At 45.5% G+C, this 26,587-nt stretch overlaps 1 protein-coding gene across 1 annotated transcript in view; it reads right to left on the bottom strand.

The window, feature by feature from the left end:
* LOC119179103 (fatty acid synthase-like) overlaps nucleotides 1-25,085 on the bottom strand; it is a 146,171-nt gene extending 121,086 nt beyond the window's left edge. The window contains exons 1-5 of the mRNA XM_075870086.1: nucleotides 24,953-25,085; nucleotides 12,338-12,669; nucleotides 8,090-8,141; nucleotides 2,102-2,224; nucleotides 863-1,096 (exon numbers count right to left, since the gene is read on the bottom strand). Of these exons, the coding sequence (XP_075726201.1) occupies nucleotides 863-1,096; nucleotides 2,102-2,224; nucleotides 8,090-8,141; nucleotides 12,338-12,669; nucleotides 24,953-25,085 (874 nt within the window). The remainder of the gene's footprint in view (nucleotides 1-862; nucleotides 1,097-2,101; nucleotides 2,225-8,089; nucleotides 8,142-12,337; nucleotides 12,670-24,952) is intronic.
* Nucleotides 25,086-26,587: the final 1,502 nt, after the last annotated feature.

The raw sequence follows: 26,587 nt of genomic DNA, 5'->3' as shown, positions 1-26,587 counted from the left end.
CAATGCAAAAGTGTAGTCGCGTAGTGCCTACTTTTACGGTGTCCGTTACTGCTTAGGTTACATGCACAGACGTTTCGGACAACCCAACTGTAAAAGCAAATATGTTCGGTAAGCTTTATTACACATGTGTGCCGAATCAGAAAAGTAATTGTTGCGCATCTTATAATGTGGCGCGTGAACACTGATTGACAGGTCATTGAATTCATGCGCAAATCACGGCACTGGATTTCGAGGCTCAAGTGGAATCTGTGAGTTGAATGCGAGCAACATCGGCATGACCACACCCTGCTGCGTAACACGAAAACCACTTGTTATATTGTTGACGTTTTTGTTCTTAAGTACCATAGACTTTAGCCTGCTGATGACAGGATGTTTATAACATCGGTAAAGCTTTTAAGCTTCTCTCGCTTTGTAGCCTTCTCAAGAATACCGTTCAATAGACTTGTCAGCAGGTGATCTTTTTATCACTTGGCTTTCATTTTTGCTAACTGCAATATTCTGTTCACTGAACTGGTATCCTATGAGGCTTAAGCAGGTAAACTTTGGTTTGGAACTTTTGATTTGAAAAGATGTACAGGATCAATAAATGTTACCAACATATTCATTTGTTTTACAGTATATAAAATTAATACAGCTCTGTGCAAACACCATTACACAAGCAAGTTTCTCGTTGTCTTTTGTATACTTCAGCGAGGTCGATGTTTCGCTTGTGATCATTGCCGAAGCACATTGCAGGGCGAATACGGCCGCGCTTACAATGAGTTTGTAACAAGGTTCGGGGCAAAAAAGTGCAGTTGCATTCGCCCAGCTGATGCACATAAATATACCGTGCCTTCCTTCCTCAAACGGCGAGTCTGCTTACCCGAAGCGCTTTCGGCATGCCCCATGTTACTTTTGACAGAGCCGACCATTAGCGGCTTCTTTCGTCCTGGGCGGCAAAATGCGGTGCTGATGGCAGCCAACTCCTCCACATCGCCGACCTTTGTACCAGAGCCATGAGCCTCGATGTACGCCACATTTAGTGGATCCACGTTGCTTTCCGCGTAGATGTCAGAAAGTAGGTCTGCCTGCACTTTACTCGAGGGATAAGTGAGCCCTGCAAAAGAGCCGTGTGCCGAATAGATGCACGCTATCAAGATCAGAGGGAACGCTTGCTTTTTTTGCACTTTTTTTGTTACAAAAGTGTTGCAGCACCGAAAAAAACAACGATTGCGCATACTGTGTTAAAAAAGTGTAAACAGACGCAGGCCCCGTCATGCGCTATGGCTCCGCCATCCTGAGGCAAAGCGCACAGCACTTTCCTCCTCCGGTGAGAATGGTGTGGCTGACGTATAGTTGGCCACAGCTTTAGAAGCCCGTGGCTCTTCCTACTGATAGGCGGATGCACACAATCCTGCACTAAAGGGAATGCATTGCACAGTGGCGTATTGGGCCACACGTCTGCTATTCCCGCCATCTCAGAACGTTGCCAAGTGCATGAGCAGCCCTGTCTTCTTCAGATGCGGAAGCGGTCAACTGGCAACTGGACCGCTTTGGTCATGTGGGCTCTTTGGGCTTCTTTAGCTGTATCAGACAAAAATCTCCAGAACAACAACAACAACAACAACAACAACAACAACAACAACAACAACAACAACAACAACAACAACAACAACATCATCATCATCATCATCATCATCAACAACAACGACGACGACGACGACGACGACGACAACAAAAAACGAAGTGGTGCTGTGAAAACGTTGGTGCGGTACTGCTCTCGTACGGGACCGGAGTTCAGTTAAACATGACGCAGTGATAGCAAACGCTCGTGGTACTCCGCTGAAACATGGCAGGCGCCAGTGTGTCACACGCGCTAGTATTTGTTTGGGCTGCTTTGTTCTAGTTTTTTTTTCTAGTTTTAAATATCAGCTATTTTCCTTTTAGCACTTACCAATGTCGTAATACGGGACACTGCCACAAGGCATACAATATCAATCATCATTATCATCAGCATATGAGCCCCTTGCCTCTACTGTTGAACTTCCGAGGGGGAAGGTTTATGTAGAAGAGCCTACTCGTCCTATAAGGCTGTCAGAGGTCAGTGCCAGAAAGGGCTCACCTTCGGATTTGTGTCCGTCCGCCCGGCTTTTGACATTAATGACTCTGGCATACACCCGGCGGGCATCGAACGACCGCTGTAGAAAGAATGTTCCCACGGTGTCGCTTCGGACGAAGCCGTCACCTGCAAACAGTAAACGCACGCCTTCGTACAGCTTGACGTCTTCACTCGGCTTACGCAAAAACTCGTCAGTCTGTAGCAACATAATCACTTTTGTAAGCGACACTTATAATGTTAGGTATAGTTGGACCGCGAGCCATCCGCCATGTTCACGCACGTGCCGAGGAAACCCATTTAGACAGCGCTAATCCACGTTTAATTATTCTGCACATAGGTTGACTCAACGAAGCTGTCTGGCTAAGTTTACGACAAGGCAGACAGATAGGGCTGAATCACTTGCTTGTCTAATGAGACCCACTCGCGTTGTTATCACAATGCAGCAAGTACCACTGACACTACGAAGGAAGATAAACGCAGACTAGTTATTCGTTACGAGTCCACAAGGTCAATCGTCGAAGGTTAATGAAGTCGGCTTTCGGGGAGCCCATGCATCACTGTGATTGAGGTCATTTAGTCAGCCATCATCCTTGGTTGCTGACGGCGACGTCAAGAGTTTATTTGCTTCTGTTTTGATTCATATTTGAGGTTTAACATCCAAAACCACCATGTGATTATGTAAGACGCCGTAGTGGAAGTCAGCGGAAATTTAGACCACCTGGTTTTCTTTAACGTGCACCCAAATGTGAGCACACTAGCCTATAACATCTTCGCCCCCATCGAAAATTCAGCCGCCCAAGCCGGAATTTGATTTCGTGACCCAAGGGTCAGCAGCTGAATACCTCCGCCACTAGACCAGCGCGGCGGAGCGATTGCTGCTGCATTGAACAACGTAGCCGAGCAATACTTTTAGGGGCGAAGCTCGTAAAGCCGTAGGTTTGTCCATGCATGTCTGTGACGCTTTGTAACAACCTAGTTGCAAGACTCACTTAACTCATGGCGCTAGCTTGGAAGACAGACAAACGGACGGATGGACAGAAAAACAGACAGATGGATGGACGAATGGACGAATGCATGGATGGACGCACGGATGGACAAACGAACGCACGACCGGAGGAAATCATCGACGGGTGGATAGATGGACAGAGCTATGGACGCACGGACGAATGGGTGGACGCTTAGCACAACTCATCATTATTCACTCCGTAGATATGCTGCGATTTCTTTGACCAGTTTTATCTTACAGTAGAGACAGAAGGATTTTTTGCTCTCGTGGTCCTATTTATTGCTGTTCGCTTGGCTGCATCTTGATTTGCTTCCGGCGGGCACTTGCGCGCAACCGAGCATGCATTTTCTCTTTCATTGTCTGTATAATGCTTGAATTTGTTGGTTTAGCCGTACACTCATCCTTAAGATATGGTAGCTTACCTTTAGTATTCCCTAGGCTTCTCGCTTTTTTGTCGCAGATGTCTCTTCACCATCGCACACATGAGTTATGGCTGTATTTTGTGATTTGCTTAATAAGTATTGCACGTCGACAACTATGTTAAATACATTGAAGAGGGTTGTAGAAGTAGCGATAGTTCTTCGGTTCTGGTCTTTCTGATTGCCTTTTTTACAGTGGGAACGCTAGTTTGTCTACATCCAGTATGTTTCTCTATTTCTCGTGAGGTTGACTTGTCTAGCTCATGTGCCGCAAGATTAATAATCAATACGCAGAGGTTAATTGGTAAAGACGTAGACGAACCGGGCACCTTGCTCTGCACTTCAACTACACTCTAATCTATTGTTTTACTGATTCCAAGATAATCAACAAAGTTTTTAATGTACATCAAATCTTTTATTCTGCTCTGACCTTTGTTACAATAATCAGGAATCCAGGAACGATGGCTTCCTCCATCTGAGTTTCCAAATTATTGATGTGAACTATGTCTTTGACCTCCTCATCGCTTCCTCTGATAATCTCATGGTGGTGAGTCAATTTTGAGTAAATGTTTCACAGATTGTTTATTCATGGTCAATAGAATAAACACTTTGGACGTGTGTGATGGCAGCCTTGCGTACTTGACACCTGCCTTACAAATGAGATCTTCATGACATGGTCTAATGCTAGAAAAGTAAGAAACCATGGGCTGGCAGCTTCACGGGGCAAATCAGTCGTCACTTGGGATACAACACAAAAGTTTATCACGACAAATTTGCCGGCATTGTCGAGACGTCACGCTTCATGGCCTTAGTCGCGGGGACAGTTAGACCTTGCTCATCAGCTTGACCCTTTGGTGGCGACACGAAAGTCTTCCATGCAACAGATACAGCCAAAAATTTGAGAATCCCGCTCGGGCTTAACTATAATGTTACTTTCTGCGAGGTTTCATGACACAAAAACACAAAGAAATAGACAAGTGACCGTCTCCATGGTGAAGCTGCACTCCAATTCAGTCGCACTACGTAAACGATCTTTATGGTTAAACGTTGTTGCTCTGATGGCTTATTTTTTGAGACACAATGGAATGAATAAAACATATAGTTAGGTAAGGAAAAACTTTGGGAACTCTAATTGTTGTCTTTAGGTGTAGTGCAGCAATAATGACGCAAATTTCAACTAGGTAAAAGGGGCAAGAATCACCATTTCTGTCCGTGGGATCCGGAACTACAACCGCAACCATAACACCCAAAGCATTCGTTCCTGCTGCAGTGCTAATAAATGCGCGCGTTGATGCAGTGGTCGTGGTTGAGAGGCACTGCTTGTTCAGTCATTGTTGGGAAAGCATTTAAAGTAGTTCGAGTAAGTATTTATCACACGAGGCGTAGTTTTTTAGAGGTTCGAATGACCACTGAAATGAATTGCACTTAAAATATAAAAACGCGATGCTCACATGCGTTTCGCAGTCTTTCAACTGTGCCGCTCAGTACTCGAACTAGTGTGAACAATTTGCTAAAGTCACAAGAACGGGAAAAGTACTGTGACCGTCCAGCCCAACGTCATATTTAGTCCAGTGGGGCTGAAGCTGCATCAGTATGGTACTAATTTTACATAGAATAAGGCATGTTTACTCGATTGCGTATGCTTCTGCTACCCACAATAAAGTATACCGTTGTTTAAATGCTTGGGCACGCCCCTCCGCGGCGGTCAAGTGGCTGAGGTACTCGGCTGCTGACCCGCAGGCCGCGCGATCGAGTCCCGGCTGCAGCAGCTGCATTTCCTATGAAGGCGGCAACGTAGGCCCGTGTGCTCAGATTTGGGTGCATGTTAAATAACCCCAGGTGGTCGAGATTTCCGGAGCCTTCCACTACGGCGTCTCTCATAATCATATAGCAGTTTGGCAATGTTAAAACCCACATATCAAATGCTTTGGCACGAAAGAGTGGCAGTTTTCGCTTGTTCATGCTATATGCACGCACGTGTGCTACAGTGACTAAAGAAATGTGGAATGCACGGCGTTCCCGTGCTACGCTGCAGACATTCATACTCGAGCACTTGTAACTTATGTGTCCACAAAAACCCATACGAGTAACCTACGGTGTAGTAAAGGAGAATTCTAACCTATAGCTAAAAGCACGATGAAAACAAACATGAATAGTGATACATGCTAGCGCCGCGGCATATTTTCGTTAGTTGCTTGGGTAGACGCTAGCTAGGCCACGTGACGTACACGAGCACGAAAACGGTATCGAATTACATGCGGTCATATACTCATGCACAGTTGTCTAAATTTATCTTATGCAAAACTTGTCACAATCACGTGCATGCGGACCAATTCGCAGCAGCGTTTCGTTTTTTTTCGGAATCAGCTTGAGGAGCTCCTGTATTTTTTAAGCCTTCAGCTGCAGACTGAATATAAAAAACTGGGGTTTTACGTCCCAAAACCACAATAATATTTTGATAAATTCCGTAGTGAAGGGCACCAGAAATATTGACCACCTGGTATTTATTCCCATGCGCTGACATCGCACAGTACATGGCCATCTACTATTTTGCCTCCATCAAAAGGTGACCGCGACGACCGTAATCAAACCCACGACCGTTAGGCCAGCAATCAAGCACGCAGCCACTGATCTACCAAGGCGCATGGTTTTGCGTTTCGAAACCATGATATGATTATGAGAGACGCTGTAGTCGAGGGCGCCGGAAATTTCGTCCATCTGGTGTTTTTTTAACGTGCGCTGACATAATATAGTACACGGGCCTCTACCATTTCGCCTCCATTGGAATGTGACAGCCACAGCCAAGATCAAACCAATCATCTTAAGGTGAGCAGACGAGCAATGTAACAACTACGCTACCACGGCCAACAAGCAAGATAAATAATACTTGGCCAACTGATGCGCGAGATTGAGGAAGACAGGATGTTGCTTGCTTGTTCTTCGTGACAGATAGCTGTAGTGATTTCACAGTGACTCACCTTGCCGTCAGCTCCTTTCTTGGAAAGAGCCTCCCGCTTCATGCAAGACTATTAAAACTGGTTCGATGGATGGCAAAGACACTGCTGTCATTCCGCGTAATCTTTTAAAGTTGGAAAAAGTGATGAATGAAAAGTCACCGCAGCGGAAACGGGAAAGTCTATTTTTACCACGCTGGGCGTGCTTTTTGCTAAGCCCGGTGATTCTATTGTGTGTGCACCTTCTCTGGTAGACATGCAGAACACGAATCACTGGCATAGTAGAGATGGGAACTTTGGTCGAAACATTTGCAAATTCTCAAATAAATGCTTACACCACAAATGGGGATATTCTTTATGAGAACAAGTTTCTCACACCGTGTCGTGTGACCACCGCATTGTGGTTGAGTTGAAGGGCCCACTTAGCGAAGCAGCCGTGGTCACGTGATTGCAGCTGCAGATAGCTTCGCGGGCTCAGCGCATGCGCGAAGTGGCTGCCTTAGCGTTTCGCTAACAGGACCACAGATAGCCACTATGGTGGCTGAGTGGTTACAGTGTTCGGCTGCTGGCTGGAAGAACTCTGCTTTGAACCCGTGTTCGTTTCCGGTCGCTTTTAAATGGGGGGCAAAGTGGCAGTCTGTCAGATTCTGTGCGATGTCAGCGCAGGTTGAAGAACCTTTAGTGGTAAGAATTTGATAGAGCCCTTCTCTATGGAGTGCATTTTTATGGCACGTAAAACCCGAGGAAAGGACCGCAAAAGAAAAAAAGAATGAATTGCCATGATTTTTCATGTACGTCATGTTTCATGTTAGACTCAGGACATGTGTTTTGCCTCATGCATGCGTCAAGCTTATGTTACTGAATACATTCACTTTGAGGGTAATAGTTTTGGAGTTTTGTATATTTGTATTCTATGTTCGGTGTCTTTAGTAAAAAAAAAGTTAAGTTTTGTATAAGTTTTACACTTGCAATAATAATCTGCCAATGTAGCATAGCTGCTCATCAGTTAAGAACAGCAAAAGACACAAAAAAGGAAGAAAGACATAGAATGAGTGCTTTTGGTTTTCTTTTTTTTACTTAGCTTATCAATCAGTGTGGAACTTGACTGTGTGCAAAATCATTTATTAGGTGTGTTAACTTTAGATTAATGAGGAGATTCTAGTTCAAATCGTTCATGCAGACCTATTTAGTTCTGCCTTGATTATTGGTTTCAATCGGGGCTTGGCTAAAATGATTTTATCTTAGACTTAAAGCGTTGGTTGGTTTTACTTCTTGAATAGATCATAGTTATTAGTCAAGATTAATAAAGATTTGCAAGTGTCTACAAAGCTTTCAGCCAGATAAAAAACCCTAAATGATATAATAATTACATTAAACGAAAACGAAAAGCATATGAATTCAGTAATTTAGCAAAAAAATGTTGGTCCTTCATTCCCAATTGTTTTCAAAGTTCCACCAATATTTTATTTTTTACTGGCGAACGGTGTGATATTGCTACACCAGACAAATCTCACAAAGATCAACCAGACGCGTACTATCATCACGTCGTAGTTTGCGAAAGCATCAGAGTTTTCACTCTGTACCCTGCGACGGAGGACGACCAAATACTCACCGTCAGCGTCAAACGCCTTGCACTTTCCGTCGTGCGCGAGCATGCCAAGACGCTGGAAGTGCAGAGAAACCGCAGGAGCCAGTGAGACATTGCTTCCTCCAACGATGGCAGCTTCACAGCGGCCTGAACGTAGCGCCTGCACAGCCTCATTCAGGGCAGTCATTGTCGATGAGCAGGCCGTGTCCATGGCTATGCTCGGGCCTGCATGACATGGTGTCATCACGCGCATCGCCGTGCATCATGATCTTACATCAAGATCATTATGGCAGCTATTACTATCATATTGCTCGATAACCGGTCAAGCCATCCATGTTACATAAGTTTATTAACTGCTTAAGACATGACGCAATCAAAAACACGACGTTATTAGTCGAAGCTTGGCCAACAAGAGAATCTCTATAATACCCCACCGATGAGTGTTTCTACCATATTCGCAAACATCATGATTAAATGTAAATCAGGTTGAACGGGGCAACATTGGTGTTTTGCAGTGTCGTGGCTGTGAGGCAGTACCCAGGTGCTGCATCCTGCCCCCCCCCCCCTTTATATTTTTTTGGCCATGGGGTACATAGCGCAAAATGACCATTTGCCTGGTACTTCCCTCCTACAGATTGAGGCAGTGACCCCTTTGAAAAAAATGATGCTTACGCTCAAGGCGAAGAGGAATAGTGATTTAACTCCATGGCAAAAAATATTCGGGGAGGCATGCCTGAGGTATGCCTAAGAAAGCATGCTGGGTATCATGAGGCAACGTTTAACAGCGAATTGCGTTCTTTTGCCCGGCTCACATGAAAGCGCATGATTAGAGGTTGTCGGCGAGCAAGGCCATAGGCTTAAGAATAAGTATAAAATCAACTTATGCGCTTGAACAACGACTTCTTTTGGTTTATTGCGGCGCTACGACATGCAACTAACCTCCGAGCTTACGTCAAATTGAAGCTGGCGTCTAAGTGACACTGATTAGCTGGTGCGGATGCCACCACTCGATGATTACTTCTCTCAGTATTTTGAAACGTGCAGAGATATATCGCAAGAAGTGCATTTTAACCATGGTTTCATTAGCACCTCCACCACTTTGCCACAGTTGCACAAGTATTCGATTTATTAATGCCCACAATCGCCACTATATTGAGAGTCTTATGTACTTAAAGCTTCCTGTAACATATTTCGATACACCTGTTTTTCATTTGAAGGTCGCCGAGACCTTCAGATAAACTTTCAGCTTAGCCCTTACAGCTAGGCTGAAAGTGCTGAAACCATAACTTTATTGGTTTGCGCACGCAAAGAAATCGCTGCACCACTGCGCTTCTCACCACATCAATGTGGTGTGGCATTCATCTTGACCATTTCCGGAAGAAGTGATGCACTGGCCTTTGGCTTGTTGAAGACAACTTTAATGAAGCCCTTGAACAACATCTGTCACGTTTATTATTGATTTTGTGAGACTGTTATATAACTTATTGTGCGAGTATTGTATTGTATTAGTGGGGTCTTTCAGGTGTTTTTTTAAATCACTTTATAGCGGAACTAATATATTGCACGCGGTACTAGTAATGATATCACTTGTTTGTGTTGTTCTCCTCGATTTTGTAAACACACTCCTGCCTGGGTCACACTGGCCTGCAGTATTGTGAAATAAATAAATAAATAATTAAGCTTGAGCCCAAACGGAATTGCATAAAAGGTGGCAATACAACTTGCATTCGTTTTTAGTTTGCGTACTTTTGCACTGAAAGACAAACAGCTGTTGTCGTGAGAAGAGTAGCGAGTACTTCATCAGACTGCAACATTTCTGGCAGCTGCTTCGCCTCTACCTTTAGAGCTTTGGTCTAGGTCAGCGGCTCTCAGATAATTGTTCACGAAGGCGTTAAAATGGGGTTCCAACGGAGTTCAAGATGCCACTTTTCGGAGATCGTGAAAGCCATCCTTGAAGAATATAAAGGCAGCTTCACACTAACGATGCCAAGGTTAAGAAAAGTGTGCCTTTTTTGTTTCTTTTTGGTTTTTTTTGTTCCTCTTATTATACTATGTTTTCCTTTTGTCCAGCTCCTTGGTTTTTGTGTCATTTTTACTGATTCAAAATTGTTTTATGATTTCTGGCTTTCTTCGGTTTTCTTTTTGGTTCCTCCTATCCCACTATTTTTTGCTTTTGTCCAGCTCCTTGGTCTTTGTTTCATTTTTACTGCTCAAAATTTTTATGATTTCTGACTTTTTCTGCTTCTATGTAAACCACGGTTCAAATTTTAAAAGAAAAATAGCAAGCAAACGAGAACGCTTGCCTTCTTTTTTGCCATTTTTATCCGTCGTTTAGCGTGTGTCATGCCAAGTGGCCACAGCACGTGACAACTTGGGCTTCCAAAGGCTGCGCACTAAATCTCACCAAGGCTTAAAAACAAAAAAAGTGGGAGGCTTTTTGTCTGTGAGCACGTGCTCAATAATATGCTGCATATGGCTACGTTATACGTGGTTTCGACGGCGTTCCGCCAGGTGACATTGACAGAGTTCGACAGCATAGGACAGCACTGACCCATAAAACACCCCACATTAAAAATAAAAAAAACCGGTTTTTTAGACAAACACTATAGGTGTCTTGACAGAGCCCCTTCTCTTTTGTGGTCAGCCACACCGCATAGAACTTTCACAATGGTAGCTTACTTGAGTGACATAGATGCCAAAGCATTAATTGAACGTTTCTACGACATACATATGCGAGCATTCCTTTTCCAGGCCTACGTACTCGAAGCTCGAACATAGCTAGAACCAGGTTGATTGTGGCTGCAGACAGTATGATTTCCTAACAACATGTTGATGCCGAATTAGCGCGGCACTTCAGTTTGACCCTTCTTTGCTAGGGAGAAACAGAAGACACGTATTTCGCACTGTATGGCGCCTTAATTTGTTATTACTTCCCTGGAGATTGCTTCCGCCAGTCCACAAGAGGTCCGCGAAACTTCCATTGTGGAGAACCATCGTTCTAGGCAAACCATAGAACTCAACCTTCCGCAATAAGGCAGCTATAGGTTCATTTCAGTGGTTGTTTCGCATGACTCCAGTGAGTGGAAGGAATGTGGTCCTGTGATTTTCCTCGAAACATCACTGCAGAATAGTCTTTCTGTCTGTATTTTGACATTTTAATTTTATATAAATGTCTCCTCTGTACCTCCACTGCTACCGTTATTTCTGTGTTTATATGTGCGTAATACAATTTACGGAAATCACACGTGAAGAATTGAGACTTAAGCAGTGTTGGAAGGCCCGTGTATTAAGGCAAAAACTTCGTAGAAACCAAATGAATGCTAGATTCAACTTTGTCCGGTGGCTTCACCAGTTTGCTGTGAAGTTGTGAATTGCGATGACTTTATCACAATGTGTTGCAGAGGACTTCAAACATACAAGTTTAAAAGAAGTACGGTGACTAAGCACTGTGTAAATCCCTGGGTACACACATGTATTCGCGAAGACTGCCATGAGACATGTACATAAAACCCAAAAGAACACAACGTAAGACCACTTTTGTTACGCTGGTTATGGCCCTGCAACCACCAAGTGAATAGAAGTTATTGGATCAGGTGAGGCTAAATAAAGAGCTGGATGTCGCCTGCCAATAACGGATGGCAATGGTGAAGTCTCTGCATAGTCCGGTGCAGGCTCAATCTCGTTTACCGAAAGAAATTGTCCCCACATTCCCGAAGAGAATTGTGAGGAAATGCAAAGGAATTTTTGCGCCTAGACTCAACGGCACAGTATTTTAATGGCAGAATATATTGAGGAGAAGAGGATTTGTACCGTAATCCTTTATTTACGCTTTTATTAGCCAGGGAACGCTTGAGAGTGAGGCACGTGCTTCACCACAGTTATATATACGTACGAGCGAGCGAACGGGAGAGTTGGCGCACAGAGGAGAGAGAACGGATGGCGAGAGTAGCGGCGAAAAACAGCACCTTTCCTCTCCTACACTATCTGCACACAGCTCCTGCGATGCGACTGCCCTCACAAGCCAAAACGCGCTCCTCTTCTCTACTCACTTTCGGCCACACCGCCCACACTCCCTGCACTGGTTGCTAAGGGTGAGGATAAGTGCGCGCCGGCAGCTCCTGATATATGTGAGAGGAAGTGAGAGCGGAGAGATTACACCTGCCGGTGCGTGGACATAGGAAGACGCATGACATGCCTAGACGAAGAAATGCGTTTGCTTGTATTGATGAAACGTAGCTGCGCTTATTGCAGTAAGCACTAGGCATTGTGTACGTTACCGTGAAAATCCAGACCGTATGAAATTCTGTTGGCGCACATAGAGAGGCTGGAACCGAGCAATCCGTAGCCTTTGGTCTCGTCTGCGTTCATTGCAAGCATGTCGCGCGTGTCGCACGCGGAGACACCCACGAACACGCCAATGTTGCGGCCACGCAAAGTATCGGGATCGTAGCCCGCATCCACGATGGCCTCGTACGATGTCTCCAACAGGAGTCGAATCTGAGGGTCCAACGACCGCGCTTGCTTCGGGTGCGTGCTGAAGAACTGCGCATCGAAACGTGACAGGTCCCGGATCTTGCCGTGGCGAGCCGGCAGTCCCAAGTTACCTGCGAGAGAATGATATTGATGTGAAAGCCTTAGATGCATATCAAGCGACAGAATTATTTGTTGGGTGCATCGGCTTCCTGCGTATGAGGTGTTAGCGCCGTATGATGCAAACAATTATCGCGTATTTGAGGTCACATATAGCCAAACCTAGCCAAAAGAAGCTGCGATGGCTTAGTTGTTAAAGCACCCGCCTCACATGCAAAAGGTCAGTGGTTCGAATCTCGATGCCGCGCACTTCCCAACGAGATAAAGAAATCCGCGTGGTGGTGGAACTGCAATACGATGCCTGGGGTGCAGCCTTACTGGTGACCACCACCGGCAACGCACTCCCTCACCAGAGAAGGATTGGTCACTCTAGGGCAGCATCTGACCTCTACCTCCGACAAGCATACGTCCATTACCTCACGGCCCTCAGTACCCAGCATCTGTGAAGCAACTGACCACGGCGGCCAGATCTGCAATGCAGAAGAGGGTGCTAGGAACCTCTGGATATGGACAGGCCGCCATTAGAACATGAACTTGGCAACGTTTAACGCTAGAACCTTATCTAGTGAGGCAAGTCTAGCTGCACTACTCTTGGAGCTCGGGGGTGTTAAATAGGCTATAATAGGGCTCAGTGAAATTAGGAGAACAGAGGAGGCCTATGTGGTGCTACAGAATGGACACGTCTTTTGCTATCCGGGCTTGGCTGACAGATGCAAGCTGGGAGTGGGATTCCTAATTCAAAAACACATAGCTGGCAACAAAAAGGATTACTATAGCAATAATAAAAGGGTAGTAGGTATCATAATTAAACTCAATAGGAGATACAAGATGACGGTGGTACAGGCATATGCGCACACATACAGCCATGATGATGCTTCAGTTGCAAGCTTCCATGAAGACGTTGAATGGGCAATGAGTATGGTAAAAACACAGTATACTATACGGATGGCAGACATAATTGCAAAGATCCGGAAGAAACAGGCTGGAGACCCGGCAGCATGAGGTTATGGCATTGATACTGGAAATGCCAGAGGAGAGCTTCAAGTAGAATTCGCAGAACGCAATAATTTACCGATATTGATTACCTTCTACTGAAAACGAGGAAACCTTAAGTAGACATGGACGAACCCTAATGGCGAAAATAAGAACGAAATAGACTTTATAATGAGTGCACACCCAAGCATCTTTTTTGGTTTCTGCTTGAGCAAGTGAGCTTATCATCTTCTTTGTAAGATGTCTATGTCCATCGTAGTAGTAATAAATTTTGTTGAAATTTACGCTTATCCTCGTCTCTTGTGTTGGTTGTCGGAAGTTTTTGCGCTGAGAAGTTTAATAATGCATTACCAACTAGCCCAATCCCACACTTTACATAAGGAGAGTCTTTCTTTAGTTTGTCAGATAAATAGAACGTGCGTAAAGGTCCAGAGAATGTGTTACAAGCTTTGTGTAGCTCGAAAGAACCTTTATTTTAACATATTTTGTCAAATATGAAAAGGGAAGCGTAGAAAATTAGAAAGATATTTTGTAAAGTTCTTGTCCACCGATGCTCTTAAGGCACATCGGTTGACGAAACCGGATGTTCTCAAGGGCCTGTGTTTGTAAACAATGAAAGGGTCTATATACGGCTAAATTCAAGCTCTCTGTTAGGAAGTTTGCCAAAGAAAACAGCAATCGTGCCACCGCCAAGCACTCCAGCATGAAGTTCCTCAACGTATGACGATCAACAATATCGGTACGGGAAGTAGCAGAAGAGTGTGCGCTTGCTTGCTAATGCAAGTTTTTGCCGCTGAAGAAGGCGAATTTTCAACTATGTGTGAACGCTTGAGTACTCTGGTATTGCCGTGCTCTGGGACCTAGTTTTTTCCTGCATTGTCGAGAAGAGCGCCAAAATAATCGACCTACGAACGCGCTGTACAGAAACGAGTGCGATGCGCTTTGGTTGAGCGGTGACAGCGGCCATGACGATTGTTCTCAATCTGACCTCTCGATCGAGGATTCCGACTAGACCACACCTGACTAGACCCAACTGGTTAAGCTACAAGCTAACTCTGTTAAATAAATAAGTACACTTTGTTTGGCTCCAATTTATTCTCTTTTCTTTGGTGTATATACTGCACACGTCCGGACAATGGCACATCATTTCGTATGCATTCGCAGAATTCCTGCGTAGTTTGCGCACCACCCTCTCAGAGCCCCAAGATCACGGACAAGAGTGCGCAACTTATATGCGAGTGTAAATACATGGTGTAAATAAAACGTGCCCTTACGGAGTTTTGTAATGGAATGTTTACTGTCATTATATAGAAGGTTGTGGACTATGAACATTTTGGTGTTTGGTGCCTAACGTTGATGCACTGACGTTGACGCTTGGTGGTGCACTCTAAGGCAAAATCACCCGAAAAGGAGTAACGGAGCCCAATAGGCGATGGACGTATAGACCGTTGAGGAGCAACCACAGAGGGAAGCGTGCCGCGTGCAAACCACTTGCCACCGAATGCATAGATGTTACTTGACTCGTACTTGACTCGTTCTTCACCCTAGACAGTCTTGCCGGTCACCATAAATCGTTCTCGAACTTGCGGACGACTCGAAGGCGACTTGGCTTGGTTGAAGTCAGGACAAGTTTCAAGTCAGCTTCAGGGCTAGCTTGAAAGCGACTTCATGCGTTATTCCAACATGGCCACCTCTCGAACGGACGTCGTGCGGAGGTTGGCCGCCTTTGAGTTCGCATGCCACGCCATGAATGTTGTGTTTTCGGAGGCACATTACCTGCCGAAGATTCCATGACCCACCCTTCGTGACCGAGGAAATCCTATGGAGCTGTATGACGAGGAGCATGTCCACACTCGCTACCGGTTCACGAAGCACGCAGTGCGGCAGTTTCTCTCTATGCTGCCGCTCCAAGAAAGCCGGGACAATTGAGGTCAGCCTGTGCCTCCTATGCTGCAGCTGTTGATGGTATTGAGATTTTATGGCTCTGGGACATTTCAAACACTGACCAGGGACGTCGTCCACATTCCGCAGTCTACAGTGTGCCGTGCAGTCGGAAAAGTGACCACGCTGATCGCAAAGCACTTGTTGTACTCTATACTGGTGCGCTTTGCGCAGCCGCCGGGATTTCAACAAGCTATGCGGGACTTCTGTGAAGTGGCCTGATTCCCTGGCGTGACAGGATGCATAGACTGCACGTACGTGTGGATTAAAAGCCTCGGTGATGAAAATTCCGAAGTGTTTCGCAACCGCAAAAGCTATTTTCTCCTTCAATGTGCAAGTAAGTAGTGAAGTTTGAAAGTCTCTGAACAGTTTAGTTCGTATTTTTTCAATCAATGCTCGGGTCGGAAACTTATTTCCGTACTGTAATCAAAGTGCTTCTGTCACCCATGGTTGTCATGCTCAAGCGAAATAAATAAAGCGAAATAATAATGCAGCAATTATTCGAGGGGCCCGGCACTCGCGCCTTCGTGACGTGTTTTGCTGGACTCGAGGTTTCGCTCCGGAAGGTATGTTTTGTGAAGGTTTCCAAAGGAACACTACTGTCTCGATTTTTTCATGAAAATACACTCTGGTGAACCGTGACTCAGCGCAACAACATGCATTTCTGCTGCACCTGTAGTTTATACCGAACCGCAAAGAGATAGGCGCTGTACAATGCCCTGTTTATGATTATTGGTATGCTGCTGCTTTGCTGCAGGTGGTGGCTGGACCACCACTCCAGTTCTTCGACATTGTTGCCGGCTGTCTCGGCTCTGTTCATGACAGCAAGATTTTTGAGAACTCCCGCTTGCGGGTGCTGTACGAAGAAAACCGGGTGCCCGGAGTGCTGTTGGGCAACGCTGGATACGCATGCCAGCCATATTTAAGGCCAAACCTCATGAGCGCGAAAATGCACGTGACTGCGACGAGCGACGCGACGTAGATCGTCTTCGCGCGATCAGTCGCTAGCGCAGGCAAACCTCACTCACGCGACGGCTTCGGCGAGCGAATTCCACTGTTGCTGGCATGAGTCCGTCTACTCGCACCAAGAAAACCAGGTAGCGAGCGGTATGCAATTTAAAAATAAGATATGTTGTTGTGTAATGAAATGGAAAGTGTTTATTATTGCCTTGCAGCACTTTTTTATATGCACATGCGTAATAAACGTTGCGTTATTTCTTGTTGCGCATACGTGACTCGGGCAGGGTCACGTGCACCTATGTAGTCTTTGTCTTTTCCGGTAATTCGCTATTGGCTGCTTGAGCCCAGCACTTCCGAGCGATGAGCGACGGTTTCCAAATCTGGAGAACCGAGCGACCGCGCGAAAACGAGCACGCGACACGTCGCGCGAACGTCCTGTTTCGTCGCTCATAGCGTCGCTCGTCGCTGTCGCGTGCATTTTCGCGCTTATGAGGTTTGGCCCTTATTCACACCATTTTCAGAACCAGGCCCCAGCGACACACCCAAGGGAAGGTTAGTTCACGTGTCAGTGCATGGTCACAGAAAGTCAGAGCATTGTTTTGTGGTGTGACATTGAATCAAGTCGCTTGTGGGGTGATGCTCAATATTGCTTCATTCGCCCAGGTACCAAAGAACCCAAACAAAGACTCGGAACGTCGTTGAGAGGGCGTTCGGCGTGTGGAAGAGGCGTTTCCTTTGCCTGGACATGGGAATGCAGCACAAGGCCAAAAACATCGTGCACATAGTCACAGCTTGGGCTGCACTCCACAACTTGGCCTGCTTATTAAGGGAACCAGAGCCACCCACTCAAAGGGTTCCACAGCCTTCCCCCATCAGTACAGTGGCAACGAGAACACTGCACCTGCCAACTGTTGATCGCCTCGCCGACAGCCGTTCAGGAAATTAAGTGCGGGACCTGCTCATACGCAAGAGCTTCACGTAGGCAAAAATTGCATATATCGAGAACTCGGCCATATATACTCTTTTTAAGGCTGCTCTACACGCCCATCTGCTTATCATTCATGCATAAAAATGTACACTCAAATGGTTTCATAATTTTATGAGAGATCCTATCATTTATTTACAAATGAGGCACATTACAATGCAGCCTGTAGAGTTGTTCCTTATTTATATATTTTTCAATCTGCAGTATTTCAATCTGAATGTTTTGCTTTTCAAGCTTGTTTTTGTGCCTTGAAAGCTGGAGCTCTCGCACTTTCTTTTCATGCTTTCTTTTTTCGACCCGTTCCAGCATCATATAATCGTGGTCCTCCTGCAAAAGCCGGACACGGACTGAGTGCTCTTCTTTAAGGAGTTCCGCACGAGTTGCGTTTTCCGCGGCCAGCGTCTTTTCCAGAGCAGCCATCCGTCCCCTAGGTGTCCTGCCTACTTGATCAGCAACAGTTGCTGCAGAAGTGCTACTTCCAACAGCTCCGGCGGCCTGGTGGCTGTTTGCCCAACCTTCGGCAGCAGTATTCGCTTCGCAATCAAAAGTACGTCTGCTGTCTTCGTCTGCATCTGTGCCTGTTGGTGGCTGTGATGGCTCTACAGGGGCGGTACCTTGCCACAGATCGTCTGCAATAAAGCAAAGATGGCATAATGGTACTAGCGGAGTATTGGCTTTGATGCAAACACCTGTACTCCACTGCATGCAGAAAAGAGCCGTTTCTAGGAAATGCAAATCGTTAAATTTTTGAGGAGATCATCATTACGCCTTAAAATGCAACACATCATACCTTGGCGATCGAAGTCCGCTTCATCCAGACCATCAGTCATGGGCTGTAGCAGCCTCAAGGCAGGGGGACATGCGACGGGGGGCTGGTACCCTGTGTCATCAGAATCAAAGGCGTTTTCCACCCTTGTTGCCATGTGATCCGCAATGGACCCAACCAATTCGTAAATAGGAGCCATGGCGGAAGGTGCCAATCCCCCTCCTAATCAGAAATAATGTTTCAATGCAGAATGAAGGAAGTTTTGATAAACGTCTTGCGCACACACAAAAAAACTGCGGTTCCGCCGCTCATCTCTCCTAAGTTGAGTGCAATGTAGTTTACTTGGTTCAACTCAAGGAAAAAATAGCAAAACATGGCTCAGAACAAACAATAGCGTGCTTTTATACCTTTTTTGTAAAAAAGACAAAATACGTCAGTTGTCTACAAATTCCTCTTAATATGTTTTTCGAAAACACTTTGCACTAATCACGCATGTCATAGGCCAACCTAAAGACCGTTCTTAGACGAAAATGCAATTTTGAGTGGTTATTTTTTTCGCCATGCACGGCAAAATTTAATGGTCAAGACTATTTGCTTTCAGCACTAGCATTTCTACCGACTACAAAACATGTGGCAGATCAAAAGTGAGCCAGTCATGCATAACATGTTCAGCTTACCAGTTTTATGGCGCTCTCTTTTTTCTCTGGCAGTTTCCTCTTTCCATTTTTGCTTGAGGTTATTATAGTACTTCTTGAGCTGCAGGTGGTCGTGCCGGGTGATTCCATGATTGGAATTGTAGCGCTTGGCAGTTTCTTTCCATGTTTCATATTGTTTGCGCTGTTGACGCTACATCAGTTTTCTTGCAATAAATGATGTGCTTGAACTCTCTCACGAGAGAGACAAGCATCGTCTTTTTGTCTTCGGTGAAGCGTGGTGCCACCCTGCGTTGAGGTGTCTCTTGGGACGATAGCATACTTTGCTGCGACATCTCGGAGCGAATAGTTCTTCCTCCTTGGTTCGACGATTTCGCTCAAAAAAGTGACGCACTGCGGCGGTGAACCTTGCTTTCCCCAAAAGTCATTTCCTAGCAGATATTTAAGGAATTTTGTCTCGGTTATTGCAGTCGTGTGGGGTTGAAAAAAATGCCAGACATCTGCAGCACAAAGCTACAAAAATTTATCAAAAAAGCTGCTCCTACTCGGGGTTTCTCCAATGACTATAAAACGAGTATTTTTGCTAGAAACACGAAGGTTTCTTTGGATTTCCTCGTAGCTATGCAATACAAAAGGGTGAATTAGCCCTTTGTTCCCCTCGCAGGCCTGAGCCCTTTTCATTATTCTTGACAAAGCTTCCAGCAGACATCTTGAGGCTTACCGCGATCGTGCCCTCCCCCTGCCCCTCACTAACACGCCAAACATATTTTTATCCCCCCTCATCCGCCCCGGTGACACATTTTGGTGAAGACAAAATCATCATGGCCTTATATTGTCCCGTATTTATGCACGATAAAGAACACCAGGTGGTAGAAATTTCCGGGGCCCTCTTATATGGTTTTCCTCATAATACCAAATCCTGGAATTATAACACATATGCTCTCTGCTGTAAATCCTGCTAATGACAATGCAGACACCAAATAAAAAGTAGATAAATAATACTATTACGACCCCTTCCCTTTACAAAAAAAGTGCCGCAGAAGCCCGCGATCTTCATCCGCACTTTTTCTCTTCCTAATAAATGTAGACAAACCATTAGCATCTCCACATTTATTTAGCTTTTTTGTCATGTTAGGACACCCACATGAATGGGCAGAGGGACTTTGTACACTGCGTTTCTAGTACTTGTTGTTTTTTTATTCAGGTATAACTACAACGTAGCCCACCACTGGCAAGTCCACAGGCGAATAGAAATGCGAATATGACGAGAAATCACTATGCTTTGTTAACAGTTGCGACCCAGAGATGGGCATATACACCTCGCTGCGTTCGACAGCGAAATACGATGAATGAATAACAGCTGGAGAAACGCGCTTCCTTTGGGCGGCCACTGAAATCAGGTAAAAAAGGACGCTTTCCTCAAGCAACACTGCGCGTCGCGGCGGGCATCACGTGGGCGTCAAGTGGCACATTAGGTAGCAATAAAACAAAAAAAAAAATGTGCTTTTAGCACATTGAGCAGAGAAGTATTTTTAAATATACAAACTTTTTTTGCTTTGACAAGTGCCTTACGCACACAACTTCATTATTAACCTCGATAACAGGCGAGCGACGTGCTTCTGCATTGAAGGTCGTTCTTGACCTGACCAAGCAAGACAGCCTGAGCATCTATATAACCCGAAGGCCGACTTGGCCATTTTCAAGTCCGCTGCTTGTTTCGCACCGACTTACTCAAGTCAAGTCGAATACGCGGCCAAGTAACATCTCTGCATTCGGGGGTTAGTCTACAAATACGCTCCAAAAAGTTGAACCTCCCGGAAAATGCGGGCAGTGTGCAGAGCGTTGCCAAGGTCACTGGCCGTCCTCCTGCTCTCCAGGCTCAGTTTTTTCCCGTATTTTCCTGGCGGCGGTTTGCGTTGCCTGGCGCTCGGACTGCTCCACCACGGTCGTCTCCATTCGACGATCCAAGAATTACGACGTGGTGCTTGTGTGTACGCTTGGATGAGCATGCGCTGCTGCTTTTGCGTTTTGCCGCACCCATGAAGTCTGGAGCAGGTCTCGACTCGTCACCACGCCGCGCTGTATATTTCTGGCTTCAAGATAGTCACGACCAACACATGACAGCAACATTTGGGAAGGCCAACAGGGCGGCCGAGAAGACAGCAGGCCTATCGCATACATTACTTTAGTCCGAATCAGGGCAGAAATCAGCCTTGGAATTTTTCGCATGTAGGTGATCATTCTTCATTCTACTTTACTTGTCGCGTGTGGGATATGGGTCGCGCTTGGCGGCAACGGGCTCGGTCATGATGTATATCGCACGCACAAAATGCACCTGCAGTTCGCCTGTGTTTTGCGACGGCCTGAAAATTGGCCGCCATTGCTGTCGGCCTCCCGTACGCTCACTCATCGAGTGCTCGCCTGTCTTCGCCGCCGCGATGAGCTCCGGGCTCACGATATTTGGCTGAGACCTCCTCGCTGTGTTGGGAGTCGTCGAAAACACGTGACGGGCTCTCGTAACGAGCTTGGTTGTAGTGTATCGCGCGCTGTAAGTGCACGAGCACGGGCTGGCGGGGCTTTCGCTAACGTCGGAACTCAGCAAAAATTGGTTGCAGCTACAGTTGGCTTTCCCGTCAGTTGGTCACAAGCAGCTCCGTGCCGTCAGTTGGCCGCGGCGGCGGACTCGCGTTTGCGTGCTGCATTCCCATTCGCTCGAGTTTTTAGAAAAGGGCCGCATTACCGTCAACTTTTTTTGGCGCTAGCTCCAAACCAGCTCGGGGGTTCGTGGCGGCGGCCAAGCGTACGCTCGCTCTTCTGTTCGAAGTTTGCTGGCGGCAAACACTCCGCGTGCAGCGCCGTGTTCGGTCTCGCGTTCGCTTGCTCGAGCTGAACGACGTCACTCGCTTAGAACTTACCGACTTGTTAGCGGCATGGCGGTTTGCAGATTTGTGGCTGCAGCCGCCGCTTCTAAGCTGTTGCGCTACGGGAATCGAAATGAGTCTTTGGCTATACGTGACATCATGGTGTAATTATTAGCATGGCGTATCTCACGTATGTTTTTATTTCACCTTGCACGTATTTCTCAAATGCATTCGTATTCATTCTCTGTCACGTGTGACTCACTATTATACATACTTATTGTGCAGCCGTTGGCACACACCGGGCTGAAGGCTGTGTGTGCAGGCGTCTGCGATGCCTGTCATCCATCTATTTCGTCAGAGCAGCTTCAGAAGGACTGTGCGAGATGGGAAGGTAAAGTTGTTTGTGTGTCATATTTTAACGCTTGCTTTTATATTAACGTGCACGTACTTGTCATATGCGTGCATTTTCATCTTTTGTCTCGTGTGTCTAACTATTTTTACAATATGTACGTGCAGCCGTGGGAACACAACATGCAGAAGGCTGCATGCGCTGGCGTCTGCAATGCCTGTCATCTATCGCTTCCGTCGAAGGAGCTTCACAAGGAGTGAACAAGATGTCACAGCGAGACTGGACTTGCACACTTCACCATGAATTCACTTAAGAAATGAAGATACTTCATGTCTATGTAGAAAAATAAATGATTTCGATGTGTCACTTTTGTCTTTTGTTCTTGCTGTGACTGCGAAAGCAGTTACACATAGGTGGCGAACTACTTTTTTGCATGTTCTTTTCTGCGCTATTTGTTGCTCGCTGTGCTAAAAATCAGGCGAAAAAAGTATTAAGCCTGGCGGAAAATAAATAGAAAACAATGTTTGAACTAACGATAAAAAGTTCATCCAATTTGAGTATTTGAGTGGATCAACGGTTTGTATGGCGAAGTGCAACTGTAAGGACAAACGGTTGCCCGATAAGGTGTAAATGTGGGGAATAACAGTTTCCCTATAAGGCGCAACGTGAGGACTAAATGTTAGTCCTTTGAGGCTAATTGTGGGACTAACGGTTACTCACCGATGTGTAAATGTGAGGACTAAAGGTTTGTATTTCGAGCTCGTCTGTGGGGACTAACTGTTAGACCAGGTGCCGTTAGCCCTTAAAGGAATAATTGGTTGTGGCAGCCCTGTTAGTCCCTAAAAGAACGAACTACACACCCTTTTAACACCCTTTTACCTTAGAGAGTGCATCTCCAACCCGATGACTCACGTCCTTATGTAGCGATACAACAAACCTTATCGTAGTGGTAGATGCTAACGCCAAAAGCTTAATCAGAAAAATAACGTGATAGCCAAACGAACTTCGCACATTAGACGAAAAACTTGGGATAAGGTCACTACACCACAATATACCACGATCAGACTAGAGGGAAACGCTTAGCTTGCAGTGACGCCCCTGTAGCCCGGCCGCAAGGAAACACACATGACCAGCCGGTCATGTAGGCTTTCTTGCAGCCGTGCAGCCGTTATACCCAGCCAGCCGCGATTTTTCTCGGGGCCAGTGTAAGCGAGAAACACGGACCTTAGCCACAAGAGGCAGGCGTGCGACGCAGTGGTATTTTGTTTTCGATGAACTCTATGAGCGAGACCGACGCTTGGACTGAGATCACTACCTCGGGTTATGTTAAGGCGTCGACAAATTCGCGCTGACATTGAAAACGCGCCAAAAGGGGCGGATGCATATCAGCTCTAAGTGTAGTAAGTGCTAATCATGGAGGCTGCCGTAATGATGAATTTCTTTGTTTTACCACTTCAAAATGACGACAGCACCCGGCTGATCAGCAGCACTTTACCAGAAAAATGTCAGACATAAGACACGCATTTTCAGATCCTCTGGATGTGGCGGCATTAGCACAGTGCATAGTACACTCAGTATTTGTTGTTGTAAACCAAGAGGTTGGTTTTTCGATGCCCTCTAAAAGAAGTTTTTTCTTTCATATCTGATCTTGTAGATTTATTAGACGTGGTTCCCGTCAGAGAAATACGGCAGCAGAGTCTTGGTGAACCACGGCATAAAACACTTTCCGGCTGAAGAACTAGCTGATGGCTTTCGCCTTCCATTCGTCCTAAGCGAGTGCATCAGTGATCCTATGAGTTTTCATTTTCCGGTGTCTCAGAAGACTGTGTATGGCCAACTGTGTATGGTGTTTTGTGAAATAGTTGTCTGGGCTCTTTTGAAGTAGTGCTAAACTTGTAATTTGCGAAGGAAATATTCAATCACATGGCAATATATACATGATAATTTCAAAATAAGACACCACATTTATCCACCCAAATGTGTAAATATTCACAGTCTTACAATATATCTGGCCGTCAGTGACAAGGAAACGAACTGTTGATCCATTCCTTTTTTTTTGAATCCTGAAAAGGATTAGGGTATATTCGATACCGAGCGTTGATTTCCTAAACTATTTATTTGCTTATTGTATTTCGAAAACCTTTAATAATTTGTTTGTTGCTTCTTTGTGTATTTATCTCAAGTACTATAAATCATATTCACTATTATCGCACATTTGTTTAGTATTGGTGGATATGTTTTCTGATAATAGTAGTTCTACGATTAGCTACATTGAATTTGTACTCAGTGTTTCATGCCGGATTGGTTCACTAGCTGACCTCGTTGTCAACGTTTGTTGCGAACTCCTCTCCGGTGGTACAGAATACGAAAAAGGAGTCTAGTTTTCGCAAAGGCAAGACAAGAGCTTTGTTCGTAACGGTCTTTGATGGGGTCACGAGCTTTCGCTCTAAAAATAGAAAATGTTCCACGGACCACGAAGCTAGAATATGTTTGGAGTTAAGTAACCTGTAAATGTGAAATACACTAATAAACCGTCCGTGTCAAGGAAGCGATAATTACAGGGCAGGATGGGTCTGCTTCGCTGGTGAAAACATGTTTACGGAGTGCCTGGGTGGTGATCGTTTTCCAACAGCACGTTTCTATGGCCTAATTGAAACATACAAGAGGGCGCGTTCCACCGAGATGTGTTTGTCGCACAGCATAGGTTACTGCTGCACGAGACTATACAGGGTAAATAAATCACCGAAACACACAAAAAACTACTGCGTCATAGACGAAACAAAACAAACCTGGAGGCCAGCGTGAACAATCCTCAGTGACCATGTCGACGCCCGCGTACAGCTTCTCTTTGAACTCGGCCAAGTGATCCGCTTGAGGGAAATGAGCCGAGAACCCGGTGATCACGATGTCATTATCCACCATGTTTATCTACGGAGGAGTCAAAAACGAATTCTATGTATGCCTTATTAGGACGAAAGCCTCACATGCCACATAAATTGCGAAAGTGACCATGCGTATGAACTTGAGTGGTCCGAAAATCAATAATCACGCATAGAAATCATTGTGACATAGCATAGCAATAAACCACACAATACATTAGACGTCATCGTAGCATCACATTGATAAGAAATCACGATTAAAAAATCACAGCATATCTACAGACTGAATGATGACGGGGGGGTCGAAGCATCCGTCCATCCAACTGTGGGTTGATATGTACGTCTGTGCGTCAGTCCGTCTGTCTCTATGTTCGTCCGTCTAGTGAACACTCAAAGTGCCATAATCTCGCATCATTTCATCATATATTGGATGGGTGGATAGATGGACGGATGTATCCAGCTGTGCCGTTTACATCGGGCAGTGACTCACGCCACCTAGCCATTAAGGTATTTATTATCACTTTGTGTTTAAGGATTGAATTTCACTCGCACTTTGATTGTAGCCACCTGGTTATTTATGCCCGTTTAAAGTCTACTTTGCCTTCACTGTCCCTAAACCTTAATGCTTTGAAAATTTCCTTGCCGTTATCTTGGACTATAGGGTGAAATTCCTTGCAGAAAATTTTCTTCTCCTCTCCACACTCACTACATAGCATGTCTGTGCCTTCGTATTTGGCTCGGTACATCTTGGTTGGCAACACTTCCGTTCTTAATAATAATAATGTGTGGGGTTTAACGTCCCAAAACCACCATATAATTATCAGAGACGCCGTAGTGGAGGGCTCGCGAAATTTTGACTACCTGGGGTTCTTTAACGTGCACCCAAATATGAGCACACGGGCCTACAACATTTCCACCTCCATTGAAAATGCAGCTGCTGCAGCTGGGATTCTATCCCGCGACCTGCGGGTCAGCAGCCGAGAACCTTAGCCGCTAGACCACCGAGGCGGGGCAACTACTCCCGTTCTTGGCCCGAACAGCAGATAACTACCTTGAGAATTATTGTAGATGTTTTTTTTTCTATTTCCTGCTTGAAAGTTTGGTAGGTTTTCAGTGATGATTTCGCAAGCATTCCAATTTTCCACATGTCCCGCTCGGTTTCCTTCACCATCTCTTTAACTGATATTTCCTTTTGGCTTGGTATTGCGCTGTTGTCTAAATACTTGCTTGACAATTTTAGAGCTCGCTCCCTTCATTTATTATTAACATTCTTCATGTACAAGTAGCTGAATAGTTTACTTGCCCAACACTCCTCTCCTACTTTTCTCAACCACTCCTCAAATTCTATCTTTCTGCTAGTTTCCGCGCATTCAAACGATGTCCATCCCATGTCGCCTTGTACCCCCTGATTTGGGGTAGTCCCGTGTGCTCCTAAAACAAGTATACCTATGTCGCGTTGCTTAATTTCCTAGCTTGCTTGAACCTCTGATTTCATCCACAAGATCGCATTGCCGAACGTAAAACCCGTGACCATGACACTTTTCT

The sequence above is a fragment of the Rhipicephalus microplus genome, chromosome 7, assembly GCF_043290135.1.
Source record: "Rhipicephalus microplus isolate Deutch F79 chromosome 7, USDA_Rmic, whole genome shotgun sequence".
NCBI classification, from domain to species: domain Eukaryota; kingdom Metazoa; phylum Arthropoda; class Arachnida; order Ixodida; family Ixodidae; genus Rhipicephalus; species Rhipicephalus microplus.
The sequence above is the reverse complement of the archived record's forward strand: the minus strand, read 5'-3'. Positions and strand labels throughout refer to the sequence as shown.